The sequence below is a fragment of the Ochotona curzoniae genome, unplaced genomic scaffold, assembly GCF_017591425.1.
Source record: "Ochotona curzoniae isolate NIBS_2020 unplaced genomic scaffold, NIBS_Ocur_1.0 scaffold_3890, whole genome shotgun sequence".
Classification (NCBI taxonomy): Eukaryota; Metazoa; Chordata; class Mammalia; order Lagomorpha; family Ochotonidae; genus Ochotona; species Ochotona curzoniae.
Window position 1 is genome coordinate 2,098,942 of NW_024467115.1, and position 22,606 is coordinate 2,121,547.

Below are 22,606 nucleotides of genomic sequence, written 5' to 3' on the forward strand. Positions count from 1 at the left end.
GAGGATGACCCAAGTGCTAGAGTCCCTGCACCCGTGTGGGGGGCTGGATTAACATCCTGAATCCTGGCCCAGCCCTAGCTGTTGTGGCCATTTGGGGGAATGAACCAGTGCATGGAAGACCTCTTTGTCTCTCCATCTCTAAATTTGCCTTTCAAATAAATGAAATGAATATTTTTTTTAAATGAGTGAATAAGCTACAAAAATTATGCAAGTTGTCAGGAAGAAACTAATAGTGCTTCCATCTACTTCAAAATATCTACCTAATTTCACCAAGTTTAAACTGAAAACATCAGAGAATACGTAACGTGAGATGACATGTTATTATTATTTTTTACTAAATATAGTTTTCCTATAATCTTTGGAATTCAAAAGTTGTAATGTGAAATACTGTACAAAATGAGGTATTATACAAAATCTCAATGTCTGCTCATTCTGGACAGGTACAGAAATTCACTATGTAATGGTTAGGCACTCTTTGCTGTACTGAAAAATACCTGCATGTTATGATAAGGGTAGCTGTAACTAAGGAAAACTCTACTTTGCCATTTGAAATTAACACCAAGTAAAGGTTAATATACTTCATACCCAATTTGATGTACTTATTTCAGGAGAGGTCAGAACTCATAAAATAATATCAGCATCTTGGGATTCAGAAGAAATTCCAAGCTGCCTTTAGATCAAACTGAGACCCTTCCCTGTCTTTAAGTATTGTAATCTCTAAGCTCACAGAGAAAGTACCAGGGTTGTTAAAAGGAAAAGGCAGCTCCTTACACATCACATTGTACAACAAAGAACAGCTACACGTGACATTGGACGAGTAGTGTGGCCTCTCCCCATCTCACCGCCTCACTACCACTGTCATGTTCCCCAACAAATGTTCTCAAACCCACTGCTATGCCCAGTGTCAGGATGCTTTCAAGTACAGATGCACAACACAAATGAAAACAAAGTATGGTATTTTATGAATGTATTCACTGTTCAGTTATTATTTCCATAATTATTCATGACTAATTGTAGGACAAAATTTGTATGAATAATAAGAAATCTACCTTACTTATATCAAACCACTCTGAACACATTCTTCGCATTTCCAAAATAAGAAAGCCATTTCATTTGTGTATGTGTGTAAAGTGTACATAAACATCTGAGTACATATTCTAGTTCTACTCTTGGTTATTGTATAATGTTAGGTGAACTAATCTTTCTATGACTTGAGTTCTCAATGAGTGAAACAGAGATAACGTTATTGGCCTTACTGAATTGTTGTGATGATTATATATATGGCAACACAAGCAAACAGCTTACCGCATTTGTGATGACAATAATGGTTATCATAATCACAATTATAATCATCATTGCAAAGAGACAAATACAATTATTAACTTAGGGTAAGATGAAGTACAGCGGGAGATTTGAGACAATACTGTTTATTAATGAAATGTGAAATGAATAAACTCCCACAAAAATCCAAGTTACTCCCTGGGAGAACAGCAGAAGTTGGGTCAGCCCAGGATTTTTGTGGGAGCCTTATTTCTCTGTACTTGGTATCCCAGGGCTCTCCATGTAGCAGGGACAGGCAGGTTAGACTAATCAAGGACTTTTCCTCCTTCCAGGTTCATTAGGCCCATTTCTTATATAGCAGTTTGAGTGGTTCAAGTGTGTTATCTCTGCAATGTCTCTGACCAGCAGACTAATAAAATAAAATGCTCTTAAGAACTTGCTTCCCTGGAAGTGAAATACTTTCTTTTCATAAATACCAAGAATATCCCACTATCTTTCAAGCTATCATCAAAGTGTTTGATGAATTAAAAGATAACAGAATGCTCTCTACTTATAGAATGAGATAATATCACTGATGACACTATGGAATAATGAAAATCTCCAAACACATTTGCCTGCAGGGCTCTGGTGGGGTCATGCTCTCCCATGCTAGGGACTAATCTGAGGCTATGGAACACTGAAATTAAACAACTACAGATCCCAAGAATCTCAACGGATTCAGTCACCTACAGAGAACAAGCAATTTTCATTTAGTGTCTATATGTTAGACTACAATCTTGAATGCTTTACTTTACAATATGTTGTTGAAAATGAGGAATTTTACCTTTTTATGTTCAGCAACGCCCAAGGTATTCCTGAGGGAGTTTGAAATGCAGGGAGCAATTTTATCCCAAGTTCCACTGCTTTCTTTCGAAATATCTGAAAAGTTAAGGCAAATAAGTTACTGTAGCAAGCAAAACAAAATGTACTATGTTGTTATATTACATTTAGCATTTTTTTAAATTTAAAAACTTTATCTAAAAAAAAAGTTTTTCAAAGTAATAGAATTACCTGGCAAAGTTGCAATTATCCAAAGGCCTTGGTTTTCTGGGGTATTTATTCTCTCTTTTTTTTAAAAGATCTATTTTATTTTTATTGGAAAGGCGGATATACAGAGAGGAGAGACAGAGAGGAAGATCTTCCATCCGATGATTCATTCCCCAAGTGAGCGCAATGGCCGATGCTATGCCGATCCCAAGCCAGGAGCCTCTTCCGGGTCTCCCACGCGGGTGCAGGGTCCCAAAGCTTTGGGCTGTCCTCGACTGCCTTCCCGGGCCACAAGCAGGGAGCTGGGATAGGAAGTGGGGCTGTGGGGACTAGAACCGGTGCCCATATGGGATCCCGGGCGTGCAAGGTGAGGACCTTAATCACTGCGTCATCACGCCGGGCCCTGGGGTGTTTATTCTCAATCTTGGTTTCAGGTTAGATTCATATGGGGAGGTGTTAATGCTAGCAGTGTGTGGGGCTCATGATTGAGATTCTAACTTCTATGGTTTGGGTCTCCTGGATCAAGGCATCACAGCTGACATCAAGAGAGGTACAAGCTCAGAAACTCTGCTATTGGAGACCAGTCCTAGGCTTTGACTGGAACCTGGTCCTACCCCTTCATCAGCCCTGCTATTTACTGGCGAGTGGTGAAAGAAGATGTTTTAGAAAACATATCATCACATATAATCTCTACATTCCCCTGTGCCCTGCAGCTGTAACTCTCTCTGATATTAATTATAGGTCTTGTGGATAATACAAAGTTAAATTAGGTAAAGAGTCTGCCTAGATTTAAGCAGCAAAGACAGATACATGAAACCTTATAATTATTTGGATGGATTTAGTAAAGCTGTACACAGGTCAAAGCAGATGAGGAATCTATTACAGCTAACAACACTGGTGTGGGAAGTGAGAAGAGCGGAGAGCACCTCTGAGGGATGAGTTAAGCACAGACGGAGACAACTGGGGCCCTGCAGAGTGAACAGGTATGGGGGAGTTTGCTTAACACTAACACAAAAAGGGTGTGTGTGGGGGGAGGACAGATAAATACTGTTGAGTATCTACAGGATGGGCTAAAAGTCCTAAAGAGTCACCAATGAAGGCTAAGAATTTTATTCTGTTAATACGTGGGCATCCAATGTAGAACTATAATTTAGGATAATTAATAAAATGGCATTTATTCATAGTTTCAGGCCCAAAGGAAAGCACTAACTTATACTCTTTGAAAGAAGACTGCTACAGAATTGTCTGCAACAGCTGTGGCAGGATTCTTACCCATTTCCTTAGCATGGTCAGCTGGGATTTTACTATTTCCTTCTTTCTCCACAAGTAAGTAAGGAGTGAGAAGGGCTGGAGGAGGCCCAAAGAGTATGGAGAATGGTAAAGGCGAAGGCCTTTCTCAGCCAGGAGGGAAGCAATGACTTATGGACAAGGTTTACATTTGCTCTGGAGGCAAGGGTCCCGCCCCAAATCCCTGATTTTAGACCTGAACCTCTGAACAGAGACTTACAGGTATTTAGCCTGGGCTAGCAGACTAAAATGTTTTTTTGGAACACCAATACTGAGGTTATTTTCAAATCCTACTCTTTTAGAATCTAATTCTCATTCAGTAACAACTGGGTTGACAACTAATTTAGGGAAACTGACATTCCTTGTATGCAAATAAGGATACACACATCTGTAGTATAAAAAAGCATTTTTAAAGTCGGGAGAGAAAGACAAAACAGATCAGAGGGGATATTCCCCCTTTTTCTCCACCCCACCTTGGATAATTCTAGATTGCCTTTTCTTGTAAGGTTCTAGCCAATCACTACCCAACCATCTGTTGACTTTCTGGTTTCCTCCCAACTTTTTAAACTGTTAATTAACTCCTTTTCAAGAGACTCACATAAGACAGCAGTAAAACTATGTAATTAAAACACCATCTTGGATCTAACCATATGGCATGGGAGTTAAGGACTCAGGCTCTGAAGGCACAATGCTTGTGTCTGAATCTCAGCTCAACTTTTTCAAACTGGATTATCCTGGGCAAAATTCTCAATCTCTTTGCTCTACGCTTCCTTATCTACAAATGGAGACAACAATAGCACTTGTTTTTAAAAGGTTCTGAAAAGCAATACTAAAACTAACCCATTTAAAGACCTTAGGAAGCACAGCAGTCTCCCTAAAAGGGTAGTTGTAATTTTTATGCTGGCAATTAACAAAGTTATTTCCCCAACAACTACTCCTTTTCACTAATTGAAACTCTTTTTCTTAAATAATGGTTTCTTTATTTGAAAGAGTTACACACAGAGAAAAAGAGAGAGAGAGAGAGAGACTCCATCTGTTTGTTGACTGCCCAAATGGCCACACTGACTGGAGCTGGGCTACTCTGAAGCAAGGAGCAGGAGCAGGGCTCCCCTGCAGGTAGAAGCGGTCCAAGCACTTGGGCCATCTTCTGCTGCTTTCCCAGACATTAACAGGGATCTGGATTGAGAATAAGGGTAACCAGGATTTGAGTTGGTGCCCACATGGGATGCCTGCATTGCAGATGGTAGCTTTCCCCTGCTATACCACAACACCCCCCCACCCCATCCTCCTTTTTAAAGGGCTTATCTATTAATTTGAAATACAGACACAAACAGAGGGAAAGACAGAGATCTTTCACGTGTTGGTTACTTCCTAAATGGTTATAACAGCAGGGAGGGGCCAGGTTGGAGCCAGGGACTTGCACACAGGAGGGAGTTCAGTTTCTCAGACACATTAGTGTGTGCTGGATTGGAAGCAGAGTCAGAACTCAAACAACTGTCATTTCAAGAGGGGGGCTTCACCTGCTGTGTGAGAGTGCCAGCCCCTGAAATTCTTTTCTGGTATTGGATTTTATACAACTGCTGTTTTGGTGCCTTCTACCTATTCAGGCTTACACACGTCCTTTCTATCCTCTTCTATGCCTAGGTTATTCCTCATCCACCTCCCTTGCCTACAAACACACATGTTCTTGATTATGGGCGTTCACCCTTAAGAGTTAAGCCTTCAGTTCTCAGTACTTTTTGAATCCCTTTATTCTGTTTTCCAGTTTCTAGTTTAGTACATATATAATCACATCACAGCTAGAATTCCTTGTTTTCTTCTGAAGCTCAACATGTTCAATATGGAATCAATCATTTCATATCCTGGGCAAACTTTCTTTGTTTTGTCACTGATATTGGTTAGCCCTGTGTGCTTGAAGCAGCAAGTATGCTGACTTTCCATTTGTTGTATTTACTAAGTTTTACTCTTAATTCCAATGAACTGTCTGTATTCTAGTCATCTCTAATATAAAGACAGGATATACTCTCCCTGCCAGGCGCAAGAAAACACATTTTTTTTCAAAAGAAGGTCTTATCTTGCCTCCTATAATTTTTCCTCGTTTTCCTTAATCTATATTTCCATTTTGTTTTCTACCACACAATTTTCTTGTTCAAGAACTATAATGAGCCCCCCTATGTGGTCTAAAACTGCACTGTTGACATTTCACCAACTTCTATGAGTCTGACCTATCTAGTATTTTCAAAGATTGCCAGGTTCCAACTTTTGAGTCTCGGTGTTTTTGAGTGTTCACTCAAATTCAGTACTCAGCAATTGTATTACATAGTTTGCTCACTTTGAATCATCCTCTTCTAATTCCTTTTGACCAATCCAAAAGCACCCATTCTTCCAGGTCCACATAAAGAGCAAAGTCAAGGTCAAAATCTTTGCCTTCTGTGAATTCCACTCTTTAGTGGCTGTAACACAATGAGGTGTCCGATCACGGAAGGCAAGAAACAAATTTTTAATGTTTGTGCTACTTTCTTGTATCCCATAATTTTCTCTCTAAAAGTAAAGAAAAAGACCTCATCTTATTCTCATTGTCTCCTATACATATCCAACCTAGGGTGAGTAACTGCTTAAATTTATTCATAGTGATAGTGTTCCTCTAAGCAGTAGACAGCATGATGTTTACATTCTCAGTGAACACAGCGACAGCAGTGGTACTTTCTCATCTCAGATATTTTGCTGTTATCTGCAACTCTTTTCTCTAACCCTTTTATGCCTGGCTCATTCTTATCTATAAGAACTGCATAAATGTCTCTTCTTCAGAGAGGTCTTTCCTAACAACACCATGCAAAAAAACTGCCATTTTCATTTATTGATTATTATAGTCTATTTCTGTCCCTTTACTAATCACATATTAATTATCTTATTTGCTTACTCATCATCTGACATTCCCATTAAATATAAGCTTGATGATAGCATGGACTTTTGCCTTGTTTTTTTCTGTATTTATACTTAGTGACCAGCAAAGTGGTTGGCATTCAACAAATGTTCATCTAATAAATGAGCAAATCAAATATTAACATGTCTGAGACGTCGTAATGAGAAACTATTTATATTACAGCATTTGCATATCATCTATTGATTAGAATTAGATGACAATTCAAAAAGTATTAGATATAAACATCATCTATTGATGTGTTAAAAATACCATATGTGAACCTGGAGGTTTTCAGTTTTCAATGTCCCATTTGCTATTTATCTCTGAGATCTGAAAGGTTACCTGGAAGACAAGCCTAGATTCTAAAAGCAAACATCTCTGTACCTAAATGGTGAGCAAGTGATGTTAAATTAGCTGATAAAAATGAATACTATTAAAAAAGCAGATGATGTATGTCACAAATCATCCTAATGCGCAATCAAGCTTAAAGCAGGAAATCTCAGATGATGTGCGGGGCAGCAAATGATTACAAAAGAGCAGTGACGGTACTTCAGTGCTGCTTCCAAAGGTGACAGGCACGCTGGGAAAAGCACCTGACGAGGCAAGGCCCTGTCTTGGGAGGAGCCCCGTTACTGCTCCACTGGGCAACTTAGGATGGTCACGGAAGCTTTCTGCTTCTCAGCTTCCCTAGCAAAATGGGACAACAGGACTAATTATTTCTTCTTTCGGATTAAAACTGGAAAAATGACTCTGGAGCCACAATACCAGTACAAAATTTTGACTGGCAGGAAAGCAAAATTACTATTGCTTTTAAAAACATAGGAAGTGTTCATTTTCTACCCAATTCTTAGTCACTGTTGGCTTCCAAAGCTTCAGGCACCTATGTGAGTCTGGTGGGGAGAACTGTGTATATTAAGAGGTCAAGATGAGAAAGGACAGTTCATAAAATGTACCCTTTTCCTATAATGGAATACATCTCTAAAAATGACCATCAAAAGAAAATAGGTTTTCACAAAACTCGCAAGTAGTCTGATATAGGAAGACATCTTATGATCTGCCCAATTTTCAAAATGGTTTTGCATTATGGGCTTTTGATTACATTCATAGCAAAAGTCAAAAATAATATCATTTCCTGAAAGAAGGGTGGTAAAATATAGTGAAAGCTTCTGTGAAAACTTTTCATGTTTAAGAACTCCAAAATAATCATTTTAAAACTATATCTTTTCATTACATTTCACTGAGTGACACAATGGCTCCATTGTTATTCTTGGTCAGTGTTCTTACAATTTTAAAAATTTAAATCAGTTAAACGATTTATCTTTTGACTTCACCCTTACAGACAGGAGAAGATAAGGCAGTAAATAACCTGCCTGGCCTCCTCTGACGCGCTGGCTTGCAGTTCCCTGAAGGACATTCAAGTATATATAGATGCTACAGCAGAGTCTGAGAAACAGAAACGAATCAGAACAGGTGGCTCTGGAAAGCAGCACTTCAGTCCAGACATCTTTCATGTTGAAATGCTCAATCAATATTAAAGCCTTTCTTCAAATGCTCTTTTTAAAGACTTCTCTATTCAAAGAGGTGAAACACTAATTCCCCATTAGCTTAAGCAGATTTAACTACGACTCGCCTTTAGTAATATAAAGCTCTCGGCACAAAATGCAACACCAATGGCAGACATTTTCAAGTGAAAGTAACTGAAATAACACACATGGTTAGCCAAGTTCACCTCCACATATTATGTACCAAATTCAGTCACTCAATGGGAATCTACACTTTAAACCACTTGCTTTTCAATTTAGAGTGAAACCTTGGAAGGTTTAAGTATCAGAATACAGATAACATAAAAACACTTAATTCAGCTGAAAGGTGGAACTGAATGAGACCTCAGAGTTCATTCAGTTCCATGACCTTGGTACACAGATGGGCAGAGAGTCCCAGTTAGATGCTGTGTGAGCTGTTTCACTGATACAAACATTCAATAAGCATCTGCTTCTGGCATCAGATATTATAAATCTTTACATCCAGAGTGGCTCTCCCTTGTGGATTCCTGATATGTGTACGTGCAGATGTTAACATCTTTCTTTTACACTGACTTTATAATCTTCCTATTCCCCTTGTCTGGTTAAAACCTAAAACTGTCTTTCTAAGTGATATCTGTCAAATTGCACTGTGAACTTCATTTTAAAAGTATTATGCAAAGAATAAGCAATGACAAGGGCTGGCACAGTGGCATAAAAATTTAATCCTTCACATGCAGCACTGGCATTCCATATGGGCACTGGTTCACTGGTTCATAACCTGGCAGTTCCACTTCCAATCCAGCTCCATTCTTATGGAAAGATGGCTCAAATCCTTGGACTCTGCACCCACATGGGAGACCCAGAAGAAGCTCCTCACTCTTGGCTTTGGATCAGCTTAGTTACAGCCATTAAGGCCACTGGGAAATGAAACAGCGTGTGGAAGATCTCACTGTCTCCCCTTCTCTCTGTAAATCTGCTTTTCAACTAAAAATAAAATAGTTTTTAAAGGTTTAATTAAAAAACAGCTAAAGATTACTTATCCTAACTGTTTGATTTTATAGGACTTCCTATGTGTACAATGTGATGAAGGTTATGACAGAGATACACGAAAACACACAGAACAGGTCCTTGACTTACAGGAACCAACAATCAGCAAACTGATCACACAAAACTAGATAAAAAACAAAGCATGCAACATAAAGCAACAACATAGAGCAACACATAGGTAGATAATAAGTCCCTCTGGAAACATAAAAATCAGAATAAAAGGTCTTGGGAGATGTAAGTCTGGCATGGTAGCATTTACATGGGTGCAGCCATGTGCTCGTTTGTATGTATCCGTGCACATTCTGGGTTCATCTGGAGAAAGGTAGGAAATAAAGCAAAAGGAGAGATGAAAGGGCTTGCTTCATTTCATCAGAGACAGCCAATATAAAATTAAATTCATAGTGCCTAAAATATAAGAGATAGATGAAGTAGATAAAGATATTAAATACCATAACGAGAATTTTAAAGGGATGGTTTAAAGAGCACATCACGTGATTGAAGTGATATCCAATACTTGCTAGCTTTGTGGCTCTCATTTCTAGATCATCCTAAGAAGTAGAGCAGGGAGAAAGACAGCTGTGCTCACTGCTTATGGAACTTTTCTGAGTTGTAAGAAGCAAACACACAAACATGACAACATTAAGTAACACTTTGACTATATAACAAGAAGAAAACCTTCAGAAAGAATTCAGATTTTAAAAAACATGTCTTTGGGCCCAGTGCAATAGCCTTGTTGCTAAATTTTAACCTTATATTTGCCAGGATCCCGTATGGGTGCCAGTTTGTATCTGGGCTGCTCCACTTCCTATCCAGTTCCATGCTTACAGCTGGGAAAGCAGTAGAGGATGGCCTAAGACCCTGGGACCCTGTACCCATGTGGAAGACCTGGAGGAAGCTCCTGGCTTTGGATAGCCTTGGCTCTGGCTGCTGTGGTCACTTGGGGAGTGAACCAGTGGATGAAAGATCTTTCTCTATGTATCTCCTCTCTGCATATCTGCCTTTCCAACAGAAAAAAAATGACCTCAAGAAAAAACTATGTGTTTGTCATTGGAATAAATGAGCAACAGTCTTAAAGAAGGGAAATAGCATGTTGTCAGTAGTCCTCATACATGTGCATTCAACATGAAAGTTAAAAAAGTTAAAAATTCACAGAAAAGGGAGGAAACCCAATGCTGTATGGGTTAGAATTTTCCCTGGGTTTACAACACACTATATTGTCTTAGAAATTCTAACTCCTAAAACACCTTCCCAAGAATAAATTAAAATAGACAGCTGAATAACAAATCATAGATAATAACCCAAGCTACCATGCCTAAAGATGTTCATTCTACCTGCTCAGGTTTTCAAATGGGAAAGTTGGGGTATGTGTTGGGCCTAGCAATTAAGACTCTGGTTACCCTGGGCCTGATACCCAGCTCTGTTTCTTCACTCCGGCTTGCAGCCAGCGCAGGCCCTAGAGCACAGCGGTGGCAGTTCAAGTTACTGCATTCCTGCCACCCTCACAGGGAACCTGGGTTAAGTTTCTGTGTCCTGGCTTTGGCATCAGTTCAGCCTTGACTATCATGGGCATCTTGGAGTAAGCCATTAGATGGGAGGCTCTTAGTATCTCTGACTTTCTCTCCCTTTGTCTTTCTCTGTCTCTCTGCATCTCAAATAGAAAATGTTACATGGGAATATTATGACTACGATATTTGGAAAAATACGTAGCATGTAATAAAACATATTTAATACAGATATGCCAGATAGTTCCTGAACATACGCTTCACATCAAAAGGGAAACTTCTTTGATAAAGCTCAATGTCTGCTAAAGAGACAGGAAATTAGGAAAACATATCACCTGTCTGGCAGTGATTTCTAGTGGAATTCATGGAATTGGGGAAATATTTCCCTAAATTGCAAGACGGTTAGGATTAAATATGTAAGAGATTTCTGAAGAGCAAAGAGAGTCATCATCACTGATCTTGACCGTGAAACTGTGGCTCTCTCAGGAGTAACAGAAAGGCATGAGCCTTTCTTTCCATACACTAAAAGGTCCTAAGGCTACTTAGTTGTCCACCTACTTTCCACGGTCCTACCGCTTCCTTCTGTTTAGTGACCAGCTCATTTCAGAGACTTCTCACTGTTAGAATGTATTGGCTTTCCCTCCAAGCTCTTGACTTCCCTATAAACTATCTGTAAGGAGAAGTTGAATGTCTCTTCTACATTGCCTGCAATTAAAGGGCATGATTCAGGTTATGTGTGCCTTTTTTTGTGTGTCATACAACTGAATATGAATTATCAATTCAACAGATATTAAGAAGTAACGGGTTCCGATGTAACAGTGACAGCTGCAAATTTATAAACTAAATACCTAAGTGCATATTCAGGATTTGTTTTTAAGTGCACAATATAAGCTACCCTTTTTCATTCTATACAAATTCAGACTTACTCTGTTTTACACTCATTTCTTCCTCTTCTAAACATTTGAAAAGTAAAAGCCATCTTAGCCCTCATAGTACAAAATCAGAAGTTAGGTTAAATTTGGACAGGACACTGACACTTACATTAGTGAATAAATTTCCATAACATATTTCAAGCAACAACTATATGGTATGCCAGTAAACATATACAACAAAACACAGCCAGTGGCTTATTTGTGGATGTTTGGTTTTCCTTTGATATGAAAACAACTGTGGAATAAATATCTCTATACAACTTTTATATATACATTAATAACTTCCTCAGATTAAATGTCTGAAAGTGTAATTTCTGTTCAGAAAATATTCACTTACTAACTCCCTATAGGTTGTGAAGTCAAAGAAGGTATAGACAAAATAAGTGTGTTTGTATTTTGTTAACCCTTCATTGTATAAACTCCATTGAAAACATCTTAAGTTGTTTTCATTTAAATTGAGGTGTTAAACTGTTTTTAAGTTCACGAGAACTGTTTTCAATATTTCACTGTCAATGAAACAATGTCTCGAGTTAGTTGAGTTGAAAGCCAACTCAATTCAAATATTTCTTATCAGGAAAGTTCCAAAAATATCAATTTAAACATATATTATCTGTATAATAAAATACACATATAAATAATAACCACCAGGAAACCTAATTGATTTTGTCCACTCCACACATATGCACACTCAGACATCTACACACTTCAAAATAATTTAAACTTTCTAAATCATAAACTTTCAAAAAGGAACCTCTTTTACAATTCTGACCTTTTAAAAATGCCAATTCATTTATCCAACAAGTATTTATTGAGTGCCTATGTACCACATGCCAAGCTGCTCAAGATGCTTGGAATACATAAGTAAACAAGACAGCGGTGGTCAGTGACTCATAATAATGCTTGTTTTTTGAAGAATGACAGTGGAACAGCATCCACAGAGTCCTGTTTTATGACACACAGGAAAACAAAGCAGTAGCTCCTATTTTCTCTTCCAACAGAAAATGAAGAGGGACATGTGAATAATGCACAAAGTCATCAGACAATTCCTTGCCATTCTTCTCACTACATAATTAGCAACTGTACCACAGACATACAGAAAGAGGATGCACAAGATGGCAGATAAATTAGATGTTAGACATGTTTCAAGATGTCAAATTAGCTTTAGACAGAGCAAATTTGCCCAGTATGATTTGAGGACATCACATGCATATTTTCTTATGAGCCTAGCCAACATTATGAAATTATCCTTCAGAGAAGCTTGACTATTAGCAGCTGAGGAATGGCTCCCACTAGATTTGTCTACAGGAATCAGTACAAATAAGACAGATGTACGACTGGATAGCAGCACTGTGTTTTACAAAGTAAGACATCAAGTTTGAAGTACAATGAACAAGAGCAAGTAAAGAACAGAGGGGAGTAAAACAGAAGTGAGAGAGGAGGGGTCACATTCCAGTGGCTAGACTCAGGGCCAGACAGGCGCTGCAAGGATTACCATGTACAGAAAAAAAGATACAAAAGAAATGCAATCAAGCTGTTTCAACATAAGCAATGCACTACTTTAAAAACTTAAGATGAGAGCCAGTATTGTGGTGCAGTAGGTTAAGTCGATGCCTGTGACAGTGACATTTCACATGGATGCCATTTTGATCCCCCGCTGCTCTGCAGAGGCCTGGGGAAAGTAGTGGAGAGTGGCCCAGATTGCTAGGTCCTTGAACACCCAAGTAGACCCAATGGTCTTGCCTCTGGCCTCCTGGCTTCAGCCTGGCCCAATCCATTACTGCAGCCAATTGAGGGTGAACCAAGAGATGGAAGGTCTCTCTTTGTCTTTAAAGTAGAAAAAAAGAACGAGTCTTAAAAAACAATTAACTACGCGCGCTGAAAATGTTGTATGTTTTAGGACAGAATATAAATGCAGTCATTTTCTCTGGCCCTAATTTTATTCACTCTAGAGCAGAACTGATGACAATTGATTATCACCTGGTAAAATGAAGCCATCTTTTTGGGATTTGGAAAAGAAAAACTCATATTCAAAGTCCAGCATGGCTCTTGGACTTTAAGAGAACAAGATTTCAAAAATCTCCTAAAAAACTCTCATTAAATGTCAATGGAAGACATTTGAGCCACATATTCTTCAGATTTTTTTCCCCTTTTATATAAACTTTGAATTTTTCCCTTTATAAATTTTAATTTCCTTTTATACAAATTTTCAAAACTCCACGTATTTCACAATATAATTTTAAGATCATGGTGATACTTCCCATCTTACCCACCCACCTTCTTTTCTTATTTTCTTTTAACTTTCTATAACAATATAACTTTTGATTTTCTTTATAATCATAGACTTAACTCTCTACCAAATAAAGAATTCAACTAGCAGTAAGTAGAAAAACTAATATTCCTCAAGAGAATAAACAAGGACTATCAGACCCTTCTAATTGTTTATTTAACCAGAGGTTTCCCTGATACAAATGGGATGTCAAACTGTTTAATGCTTCATTTGTGGGGTTTTAGGAAAAAAAGCAGTATTGTAATCTGTGATAGATAAATGCTTCCCTCAATATTTCACCATATAAATTAGGATATGGTTATCTAAACAATGGCAATAGCTAAATGCTGATGTCCTTTTCAAAGGAACCTTGCTAATTGCTTAGAGGATCTCATGGTATTAGGTCAATGACTCTCAAACTGGCAGCCTCAGCATCCCCTGAAACTTGACAAAAATGTAAATTGTTATGTTCCACTCAGACACACGCAATCCTAAGCTCTGAGAGTAGAGTCTCTAGGTATGTGTTGTAACCAGCCTGTCTGTAGATTCCGGTTATGCCACAACTGGAGGAGTCTAAATGGACCAGTTGAACTCAGGTAATTCAATAACAATAGGGGGAAAAATAGACACAATATTCTAGTGAAAATATTTGTGCAACATTCAGGTATTTTACTGTTTCTGCAGTGAACAAAGGAAAAAATTCTTTAGTAATCTATAGCTTTAGCAAAAATAGTTTAAGAGGCATTAAAGCATTAAACCATGTGACGCCAAACTTTCAGTTTAACAACCAACTCTCCATTTGTTGTTGCATTAGAGCAAATGGGATAACCAATTCCTAAAAAAATGGCATGTCATCACTGCATAATTTTAGTCTTTATGGGCTTGCCAGTGTGGTTTAGGAGCTTATTTTACTGTTAAGTCATATCTCCAAGTCACTTAATAGCATTAGAATGGAAAGATATGGTCAAATTTATGAGGCCAAGAATGAGCCTCCTGTGAGTACTTTATACCACAATGAGAATCTAATTATTGCTTCACAATACAACATTTATTACTTTTTTCCCTCTTCATACAGACTGTGTTGCAAATCAGCATAATATAGTATACAGTTTTAAAGAGCCATTTAAATGTAAAGTAGCTATTTTGTCCATTTGTGATAGTTTGCAGGTAAACCATGTTTTAGCATAGCATTAGTCATACAAAGTTGAAAATAGGTTTTTTTTTTTAATAAAAAATTACTTCTCAACAGTGCCATGAAAACTGTACAAATACTATAGGTTTCAAATAATGTAACTGAAAGATATTTTAAAAATAAGGCTTAGTTTAGATTGGCCTATGAAAGAATATCATGAAAAAATAAAGATATTTCAAAAATATCTGAAGATGAAAAGACAAACCACAGACTGGGAGAAAATATTTTCATTGACACATATTTGATAAAAACTATTCAACAAAACAAAAAATTTTAAAAACCCAATCATTACTCTCTTTTCTTTTGTTGAATTTATTGCTGGCTCATGGATTATATGGTGCCATCATTTTCCCAAGAGACTTTTGTATTTCCTTTTTGTCACCCGTGCGTTCGTTACTCAGTGTTGTGTTTTTTCATGGTGCCATAATTTGTTGTTGTTGTTGTTGTTGAGGCTGTTGTTCTAACTCATACCAGTTGTTGATCTTGTTTCATGGCTTCTCATTTATCGAAATGTATAGTGATGAAGTACTGGGATCTACCATATCCAGATGTGGGGGTATAATGCAACATGCATCCCTGCTTCCAGACGAAAGACAGATTCCCAATGAGACTGTTGAACAAGTGCAGACAATGGGATGCTGGACTGTCTGACTTTGCACCAGCAATGTTGGGGTACACTTAAATAAGAGACTGATCGAATTATAATTCTTTATGAAGGATTATACCACTGTGGTAAAATGGGGAAAATCTGTGGGGGTGAAAATTTGGGGGGAAATCCCAGTTTATACGAAATTGTAACACATAATTCAAACATTCAAAATTAAAAAAATGAGAAAAAAAATGGCAAAGACCTTCACCAAAGAAGATAATTTGAATGATAAGTAAGCATATGAAAAGATGCTCTAGAACACGTGACCTCAAAAATACAAATTAAAACCCTGAGATAACAATTCTGATTACAAATTCCCAAACCTAGAATACAGCATTTTGTGTTGGTGAACTTTGTAATTGGAACTTTCATTGGTAATAGGAAAGCACAATGGTAGAACTACTCTGCAAAACAGATTTGAGGTTTCTTATGAATCTAAACATACTCTTAACATTGGGTCCAGTAAAGGCATTCTTTTTTTTTTTTTTAAAGATTTATTTATTTTTATTACAAAATCAGATATGCAGAGAGGAGGAGAGAAAGAGAGGAAGATCTTTCATTGATGATTCACTCCCCAAGTGACCACGACAGCCAGTGCTGCGCTGATCCGAAGCCGGGAACCTCTTCCGGGTCTCCCACTCGGGTGCAGGGTTCCAATGCTTTGGACCGTCCTTGACTGCTTTCCCAGGCCACAGGCAGGGAGCTGGATAGGAAATGGAGCTGCTGGGATTAGAACTGGCGCCCATATGAGTTCCCGGGGCATGCAAGGCAAGGACTTTAGCCACTAGACCATGCCGCTGGGCCCAAGGCATTCTTAATATTTGCTCAATGGAGTTGAAACTGTACATTCCTGGTTCATGAATTTGGCCTAGTCCTAGCTGGCCGCCGCAGCCTTCTATCTCTCCTCCTCTAACTCTGCCTTTCAAATAGATAGAAAATAAAATGTTTTGGAATATTTATATATATTTGGATTATGCTTGCTTTATGTCTGACATTTAGTATATGTCTCTCATACTTTATCTATAGACAAAACTTGGCAATTTCCTTTGGGAAGACATATTAATGACACGCTGTGAGAGTCTATGAAAGCGCGTCACCATTACAAATTCTCAAACACCAGGAGGGGCACTGTTTTAGGGAGAGGAGAAAGTGCAGTGAGAAAGATGATGCTGACATTTTATCACATTGATAGATTTTCCAAGACATTTAAAAAAACAAATATTTCAAAGCCAAAAAAGTGCAATATTTATGTAGTTACAAAATATAGTCTATGTATCCACTTAAAAAAAAAAAGCTTTATTTATTTTTATTGCAAAGTCAGATACACAGAAAGGGGGAGATAGAGAGCAAGATCTTCAGTCCACTGATTCACTTCCCAAGTGATCACATTGTCGGAGCTGAGCCAATCTGAAGCCAGGAGCCAGGAACTTCTTCCAGGTCTCCCACACGGGTGCAGGGTCCCAAGGCTTTGGGCCATCCTTGAATGCTTTCCCAGGCCTCAAGCAGGGAGCTAGATGGTAAGCAGGGATTAGAACCGGCACCCATATGGGATCCTGGCATGATCAAGGCGAGGACTTTAGCTAATAGGCTACTGTGCAGAACCCTTTATATCTACTTGTTTTAAAAAGAAACTCCAATAGTATAAATTTGAAAAACTACACATTCTAAGCACCTTGAGTTTCCATTGTAAAATCGAGACGTTCCTTTGTGAATCCTGAGTTTCCGGTAGGTCACAGCTAGCTCCTACATCTCTCAGACCAGGTTGACTTTCCTAACCTTGCTCATGACCGAACAGCTTTTCTCCTACTGTCTTCTTTTCAAGCAAATATGCGTTCCTGCTGAGGTTTCTTAAAGGATATTTATTGCTGTAACAACAAGAAACTTGTCTGCTCAGTCTCCCTAAGAGCTTCTTTCTATTAGATCATAGGGAAAAAGACAAAGTCACAAGTCATGCCAGGTACCTCAGTATCTTCATCTCTTTCTACGTTAACAATGAACATAAACTTTATAACAGGACCTATACACTCATCACAAATATTTCCAATTTTTAAACTCTGAAATAGCTGTTTAAAGGAAATGCAAAGCGATTTCAAATGCACAATTTAAAAAGAACCATTCTGCACACTATTTTGCATCACACTTGGTGTCGATTTGCTTGTGAGTACATGAGGAAGTAGGCAAATCTTGTTGTTAATCTGAGTCTTTTTTTTTAAACTTTTTAAAATTAAGAAAAATCATTTTTGAAGGCAGATTTTAGAGAGAAAGAGAGACAGAAAGAATGTCCTCCATCTGCTGGTTCACTCCCCAAATTGCTGCCATAGATGGAGCTGAGGTGAATCGAAACCAGAAGCCAGGAGCCTCTGAGGGGACTCCCAGAGGAACGCAGGGTGTTAAGGCTTTCACCATCCTCCAGGCTCTCCTAGGCCAGGGAACTGTAAGGAAAATGGAGCAGCCAGGACACAAACTGGAGCATCCAGTGGTTGTAAGAAGCAGATTAGCCAATTCAGTCATAGTGCCAGGTTCAGCCTCTGTCTTTTTAAACTGTTTTTACCATTAGAAAGACTGAGTACTTGGCTCTGAGACAAGCATGTATTGATGATCAATCTGTTTACTTAAGTTTTATGCCACTTCCATTTCCATGTGAACTAAGAAGAATATCAGTTAATAATTATAAATAAGTTATCTTCTGAAACAGGAATGTATACAGTATAAAGAATTAAATTTAGTTTTTATTGAGAAAAGGCTTTTTGATGAAGCAATGTCATAAGAGGAAAAAGGTGAATTTTAAGAATTAAAGGCAGGATTGTGGTCAGAAAAGTTTTTTTTTCCAGAAAACTTAAAAAAAAAATCTTAAGCTCCAACATAGAAAGCACATCTGTTAAAATTTCTCGGCAGAAAAAAAAATAAAAGACAAAAAAAAAAGGAAAAATGAAAATGCTTTGGACCTATGGGATATCTATAAGTGAACAAACATACGTATCTTAAGAGTTCCTGAGGGCCCAGCACGGTAGCCTAGCGGCTGAAGTCCTCGCCTTGAAAATGCCAGGATCCCATATGGGTGTCAATTCTAATCCTGGCAGCCCTGCTTCCCATCCAGCTCCCTGCTTGTGGCCTGGGAAAACAGTCAAGGATGGCCCAAAGCCTTGGGACCCTGTACCCACGTGGGATACCTGGAAGAAGTCCCTGCCTCCTGGCTTTGGATTAGCTCAGCACTGGCTATTGCGCCCACTTGGGAAATGAACCAGTGGATGGAAGATCTTCCTCTCTGTGTCTCCCTCTTTCTGTATATCTGACTTTGCAATAAAAATAAATAAAGCTTAAAAAAAAAAAGAGTTCCCGAAAAAAATGGGAAAATAGAACGGCTTAGGAAATTTATTCACTGTTACTAATATAAATAATAAAGAGCACAAATTTTCCTCAATTTGGAGAAAGATATGAACATTCATCTATGTATAAGAAGAAAACAGAACAGGCATGATCAGAAACGATCTTCACACGACATACTACAGTGAAACTTTCGAAATTGCATAAAAGCATAGCAGCCTTCAAAGTTGGAAGCAAGACCCCTCACCTTTCACCTTATACAAAAGACAGCTCTATATGGATCAAGGACCTAAATCTGCACCCCCAAAGCATCACACTATTAGAGGAAAATCTAGGAAGCACTCTGTAAGACATAGGCACTGGTAAAGACTTGGAAAAGTCACCAGAAGCCCTGGCAGTCCAAGGCCAAAAGAAACAAATGAGATGACAGCAAGGTGAGGAGCTTCTGTACAGCGAAGGACAAAATCAACAAAGAAACAAGCAACAAATGGGAGAAAATCTTTGCACATCATATAACCGACAGGGGACTCATATCCAGACTTTATCAAGGACTTCAGAAACAAATTGTGCACAGCAAACAATCCTGTGAATAAGTGAAGAAAATCAAAAGAACAGAATCAAATGGCTAATAGACATGAAAAAATTAATAACACATTTAGGTTCTACCTAACGCCAAGAAGACTGGCCTATGAAACAGTATCATGAACCAAAAAACAAAGGAAAATATCTGAAAATGTGTGAGGCAGAAAGGAAAATACCATTAAAAGATCTCCAATTATAATGACAGATTTCTCATCAGAAACCCCTTTAGGCCAAGACAGAATGAGAGATACAGCTCAGAATACTGTACAAGCAAAGATCTCCTAAATAAAGGAGAAACTAAGAGCTTCCAAGACCAACAAAAATAAAAACAATTTATTACCAGCAGCCTAAAAGATACAATAACTATAGAAATAGGGAAAGATTATCAGTATGATGAAGGAATGTGAAGGCAGAAAAATTCCTACCACAGTTTCAAAACAAAACATATGAATATTTATAGAAAAACGGAAGACCCAAGTTATACTGTATCAGTAACAATCCTATCTACAACCAACTCATCTTCGACAAATGAGCTAAAACTACTCCTTGGACAAAGGAAAGTCTTCAACAAATGGTGTTGGGAAATTGATCACCACAAGCAAAAACAAAAAGACCACTACCTTACAACCTTTAAGAAAATCAATTCATAATGGATTAGGACCGAAAACCAAGTTCATACTACATGAGAAAAATATGGCAAGGAATTGACACAGGCAAAGATTTCTTGAGTAAAACCCCAGAAATACAGCTTGTAAACACTCCTGCACAGCAAAGGAAAACTTCATTCAACGAAACGGAGAGGGCAAGGAACAGAATGGGAAATATACTTGCAAACGATACCTCAGACACAAGGTTAATAACCAGGATATACAATAAGTTCAAGAAACTAAAACACAGTAAACAATTTTTTTCATTTCAGTTAGAAAGTCTATTCTCCACAAACAAAGAAGAAATCAAAGAAGAATACTGCTGAGTAAATGGAGAAAAATCCACCATGACACTTAGGGGAATTTTGCCAATATTGTCAATGTCATCTAATAAGTTACCCAAACAAACTTCACTGGCTGTCTCATGATGTGAGGATTCCATGATCTTCTCTCCACTATTCCTGACTATTGGATTATTTAGATATTTTCTTCCTTACTAGACACACATAAAAAAATACATCCATTATCTGAGCATGAAACAAATTACATCTTAGCTTGTTTTCCATGGATATATTCTCAAATGTAGAAAAGACATAAACAAATGTCTTTGTCATAAATGTCTTTCCTATATATATTCACACACAGTGCCTAATAATATCTTGGGAAAATTGTATTAAATTACATTCTTAGGAGCAGTATCTACAGATGATTATTTCACCAAACTTTCAGCAAACTGGGTATCAAAACTGTTTTTAATCTTTGCTAATATGACAGAAACACAAAGATGGAGAGAGAAAGTCAAGGTGTTGACATTTCTATTTGAGTGTTTAGAAAGTGGGAAAGCAATGATTCTGTATCTTTTAGCTTTGGGAGGCATGCACTGGATGAATGACTAACAGTAATGGCAAGTGCTGCAACAGGCAGTGGTGAACAGTTAAGTACTTGAAATGAAGGCACTGTCCACTTACCTCAGTGCTGATTAAACTTCCTAATTTGATGAACTGAATTTCTACAATAGGATGGATCCCTAGAGAACGCTCCTGGTGGATGCTGACATTGGATCTAATGTTAGGGTCACTGGTTTTGAGTTTTCTCTTTGAAAACAATAAAATAATTATTCAAGCTATAAAACGCTCACTATAAATCTTTAATTATTAAGTTAAATAGATATTTCAATAATTGTTTTGCTGTATACCTCAAAAGTTACTTTGAGGTATACAGTAAACCTGAGGTTTCTCTCTGTTTTTTAAGTGAACAAAACTGAAAACCAAATAGGCAATTGGGCTCTAAATCTTTATTCACAGCCTGGAGAAATTTATTAAACTGCTGTCACAAATGGTTGATTTATGAGGTATTTATAAATGCTTTCAGGAATTCTTTGATTACATAAAAGCACACCAACTGCACTGGTAAGCCTTCACAATTTGATGATGAACCTAAAATATTCTAGTTTCATTTGAAATGACAAGGTAATCCCTTTATCTTTCATATTTATCAGATAATTGAAAAAGATTTTTCCAGATTATATACATCTATAATCATTCAGTCCTCTCAATTACTATTGTCTTCAATAAGTCCGACTTACAAAGAGAAATGTATATTTAATCATCACAGTGTCAGACCAAAATGCTGATAAAAATATTTCCAACAATTTGAACTTTTTCTGACAGTAATTCACAATAAGGAAAACTAATGTTGAAATCATATGGACATTTTACATGTATTTCAAAGTTTTTGCTGCATGCACTGACTGCAAAATGAAAAGCATTTCACACACTGCTGATGAAGGGGAAGGGATATTAAGTATGAAAATACAGAGAAGAATAAGAATATGTTCAACTTAACAATGTGAAAAAATTCTTGTTTAGAAAAAAGTAAATACAGTGAATATACGTTCTCAATACAACTTAAATAAAATTTGGTATTAATTCATAAGAGTTATAACTGTTCTGCGGTTTAGTTTTCATAACTTAAGTCTTTTTCATGGTTTAGGCAATGGAACATTTAATGGCCCACAGAAAGTTTTTGCTAGTTCATTTTATGAGGTTTAGATGTTGAACTAATGAGGAAATGAGAAGAACAATGATGTACTGACCATGGGTAACCTCGGCTCTGGGGTGATAATATTTGAGCAGACACATGAGATTTACAGCAGTGTTTAGTGCTTCTACATCACGGGAGTACATAACTTCATAACTTTGCCAGTACTAATACTGCAATATAGCAGAAAGTAAGACCTCAAAAAATGTTCTTATTACCGCAATCGCTACCACCATGTTCTTCACTACTTTCTCTTCATCTCAAGTGAGAGGAACGAAGCACAAACAGAGTTCTGGAGTTCTTCCGTTTAAAATGCTAGTTTCCTTAAGTCTTTGATGGATGGTTCCATCATGTCATTCAATTTATGGCTCCAGATTGACTGAAT

The 22,606-nt window shown here is 37.6% G+C and overlaps 1 protein-coding gene across 2 annotated transcripts in view; it reads right to left on the reverse strand.

Moving 5' to 3' along the window:
* The window catches only part of MAN1A1 (mannosidase alpha class 1A member 1), a 173,884-nt gene that overhangs the window by 73,333 nt on the left and 77,945 nt on the right, over nucleotides 1-22,606 (reverse strand). For both annotated transcript variants that reach the window (XM_040965569.1, XM_040965570.1), the window contains one exon: nucleotides 2,105-2,199. In XM_040965569.1, the coding sequence (XP_040821503.1) occupies nucleotides 2,105-2,199 (95 nt within the window). The remainder of the gene's footprint in view (nucleotides 1-2,104; nucleotides 2,200-22,606) is intronic.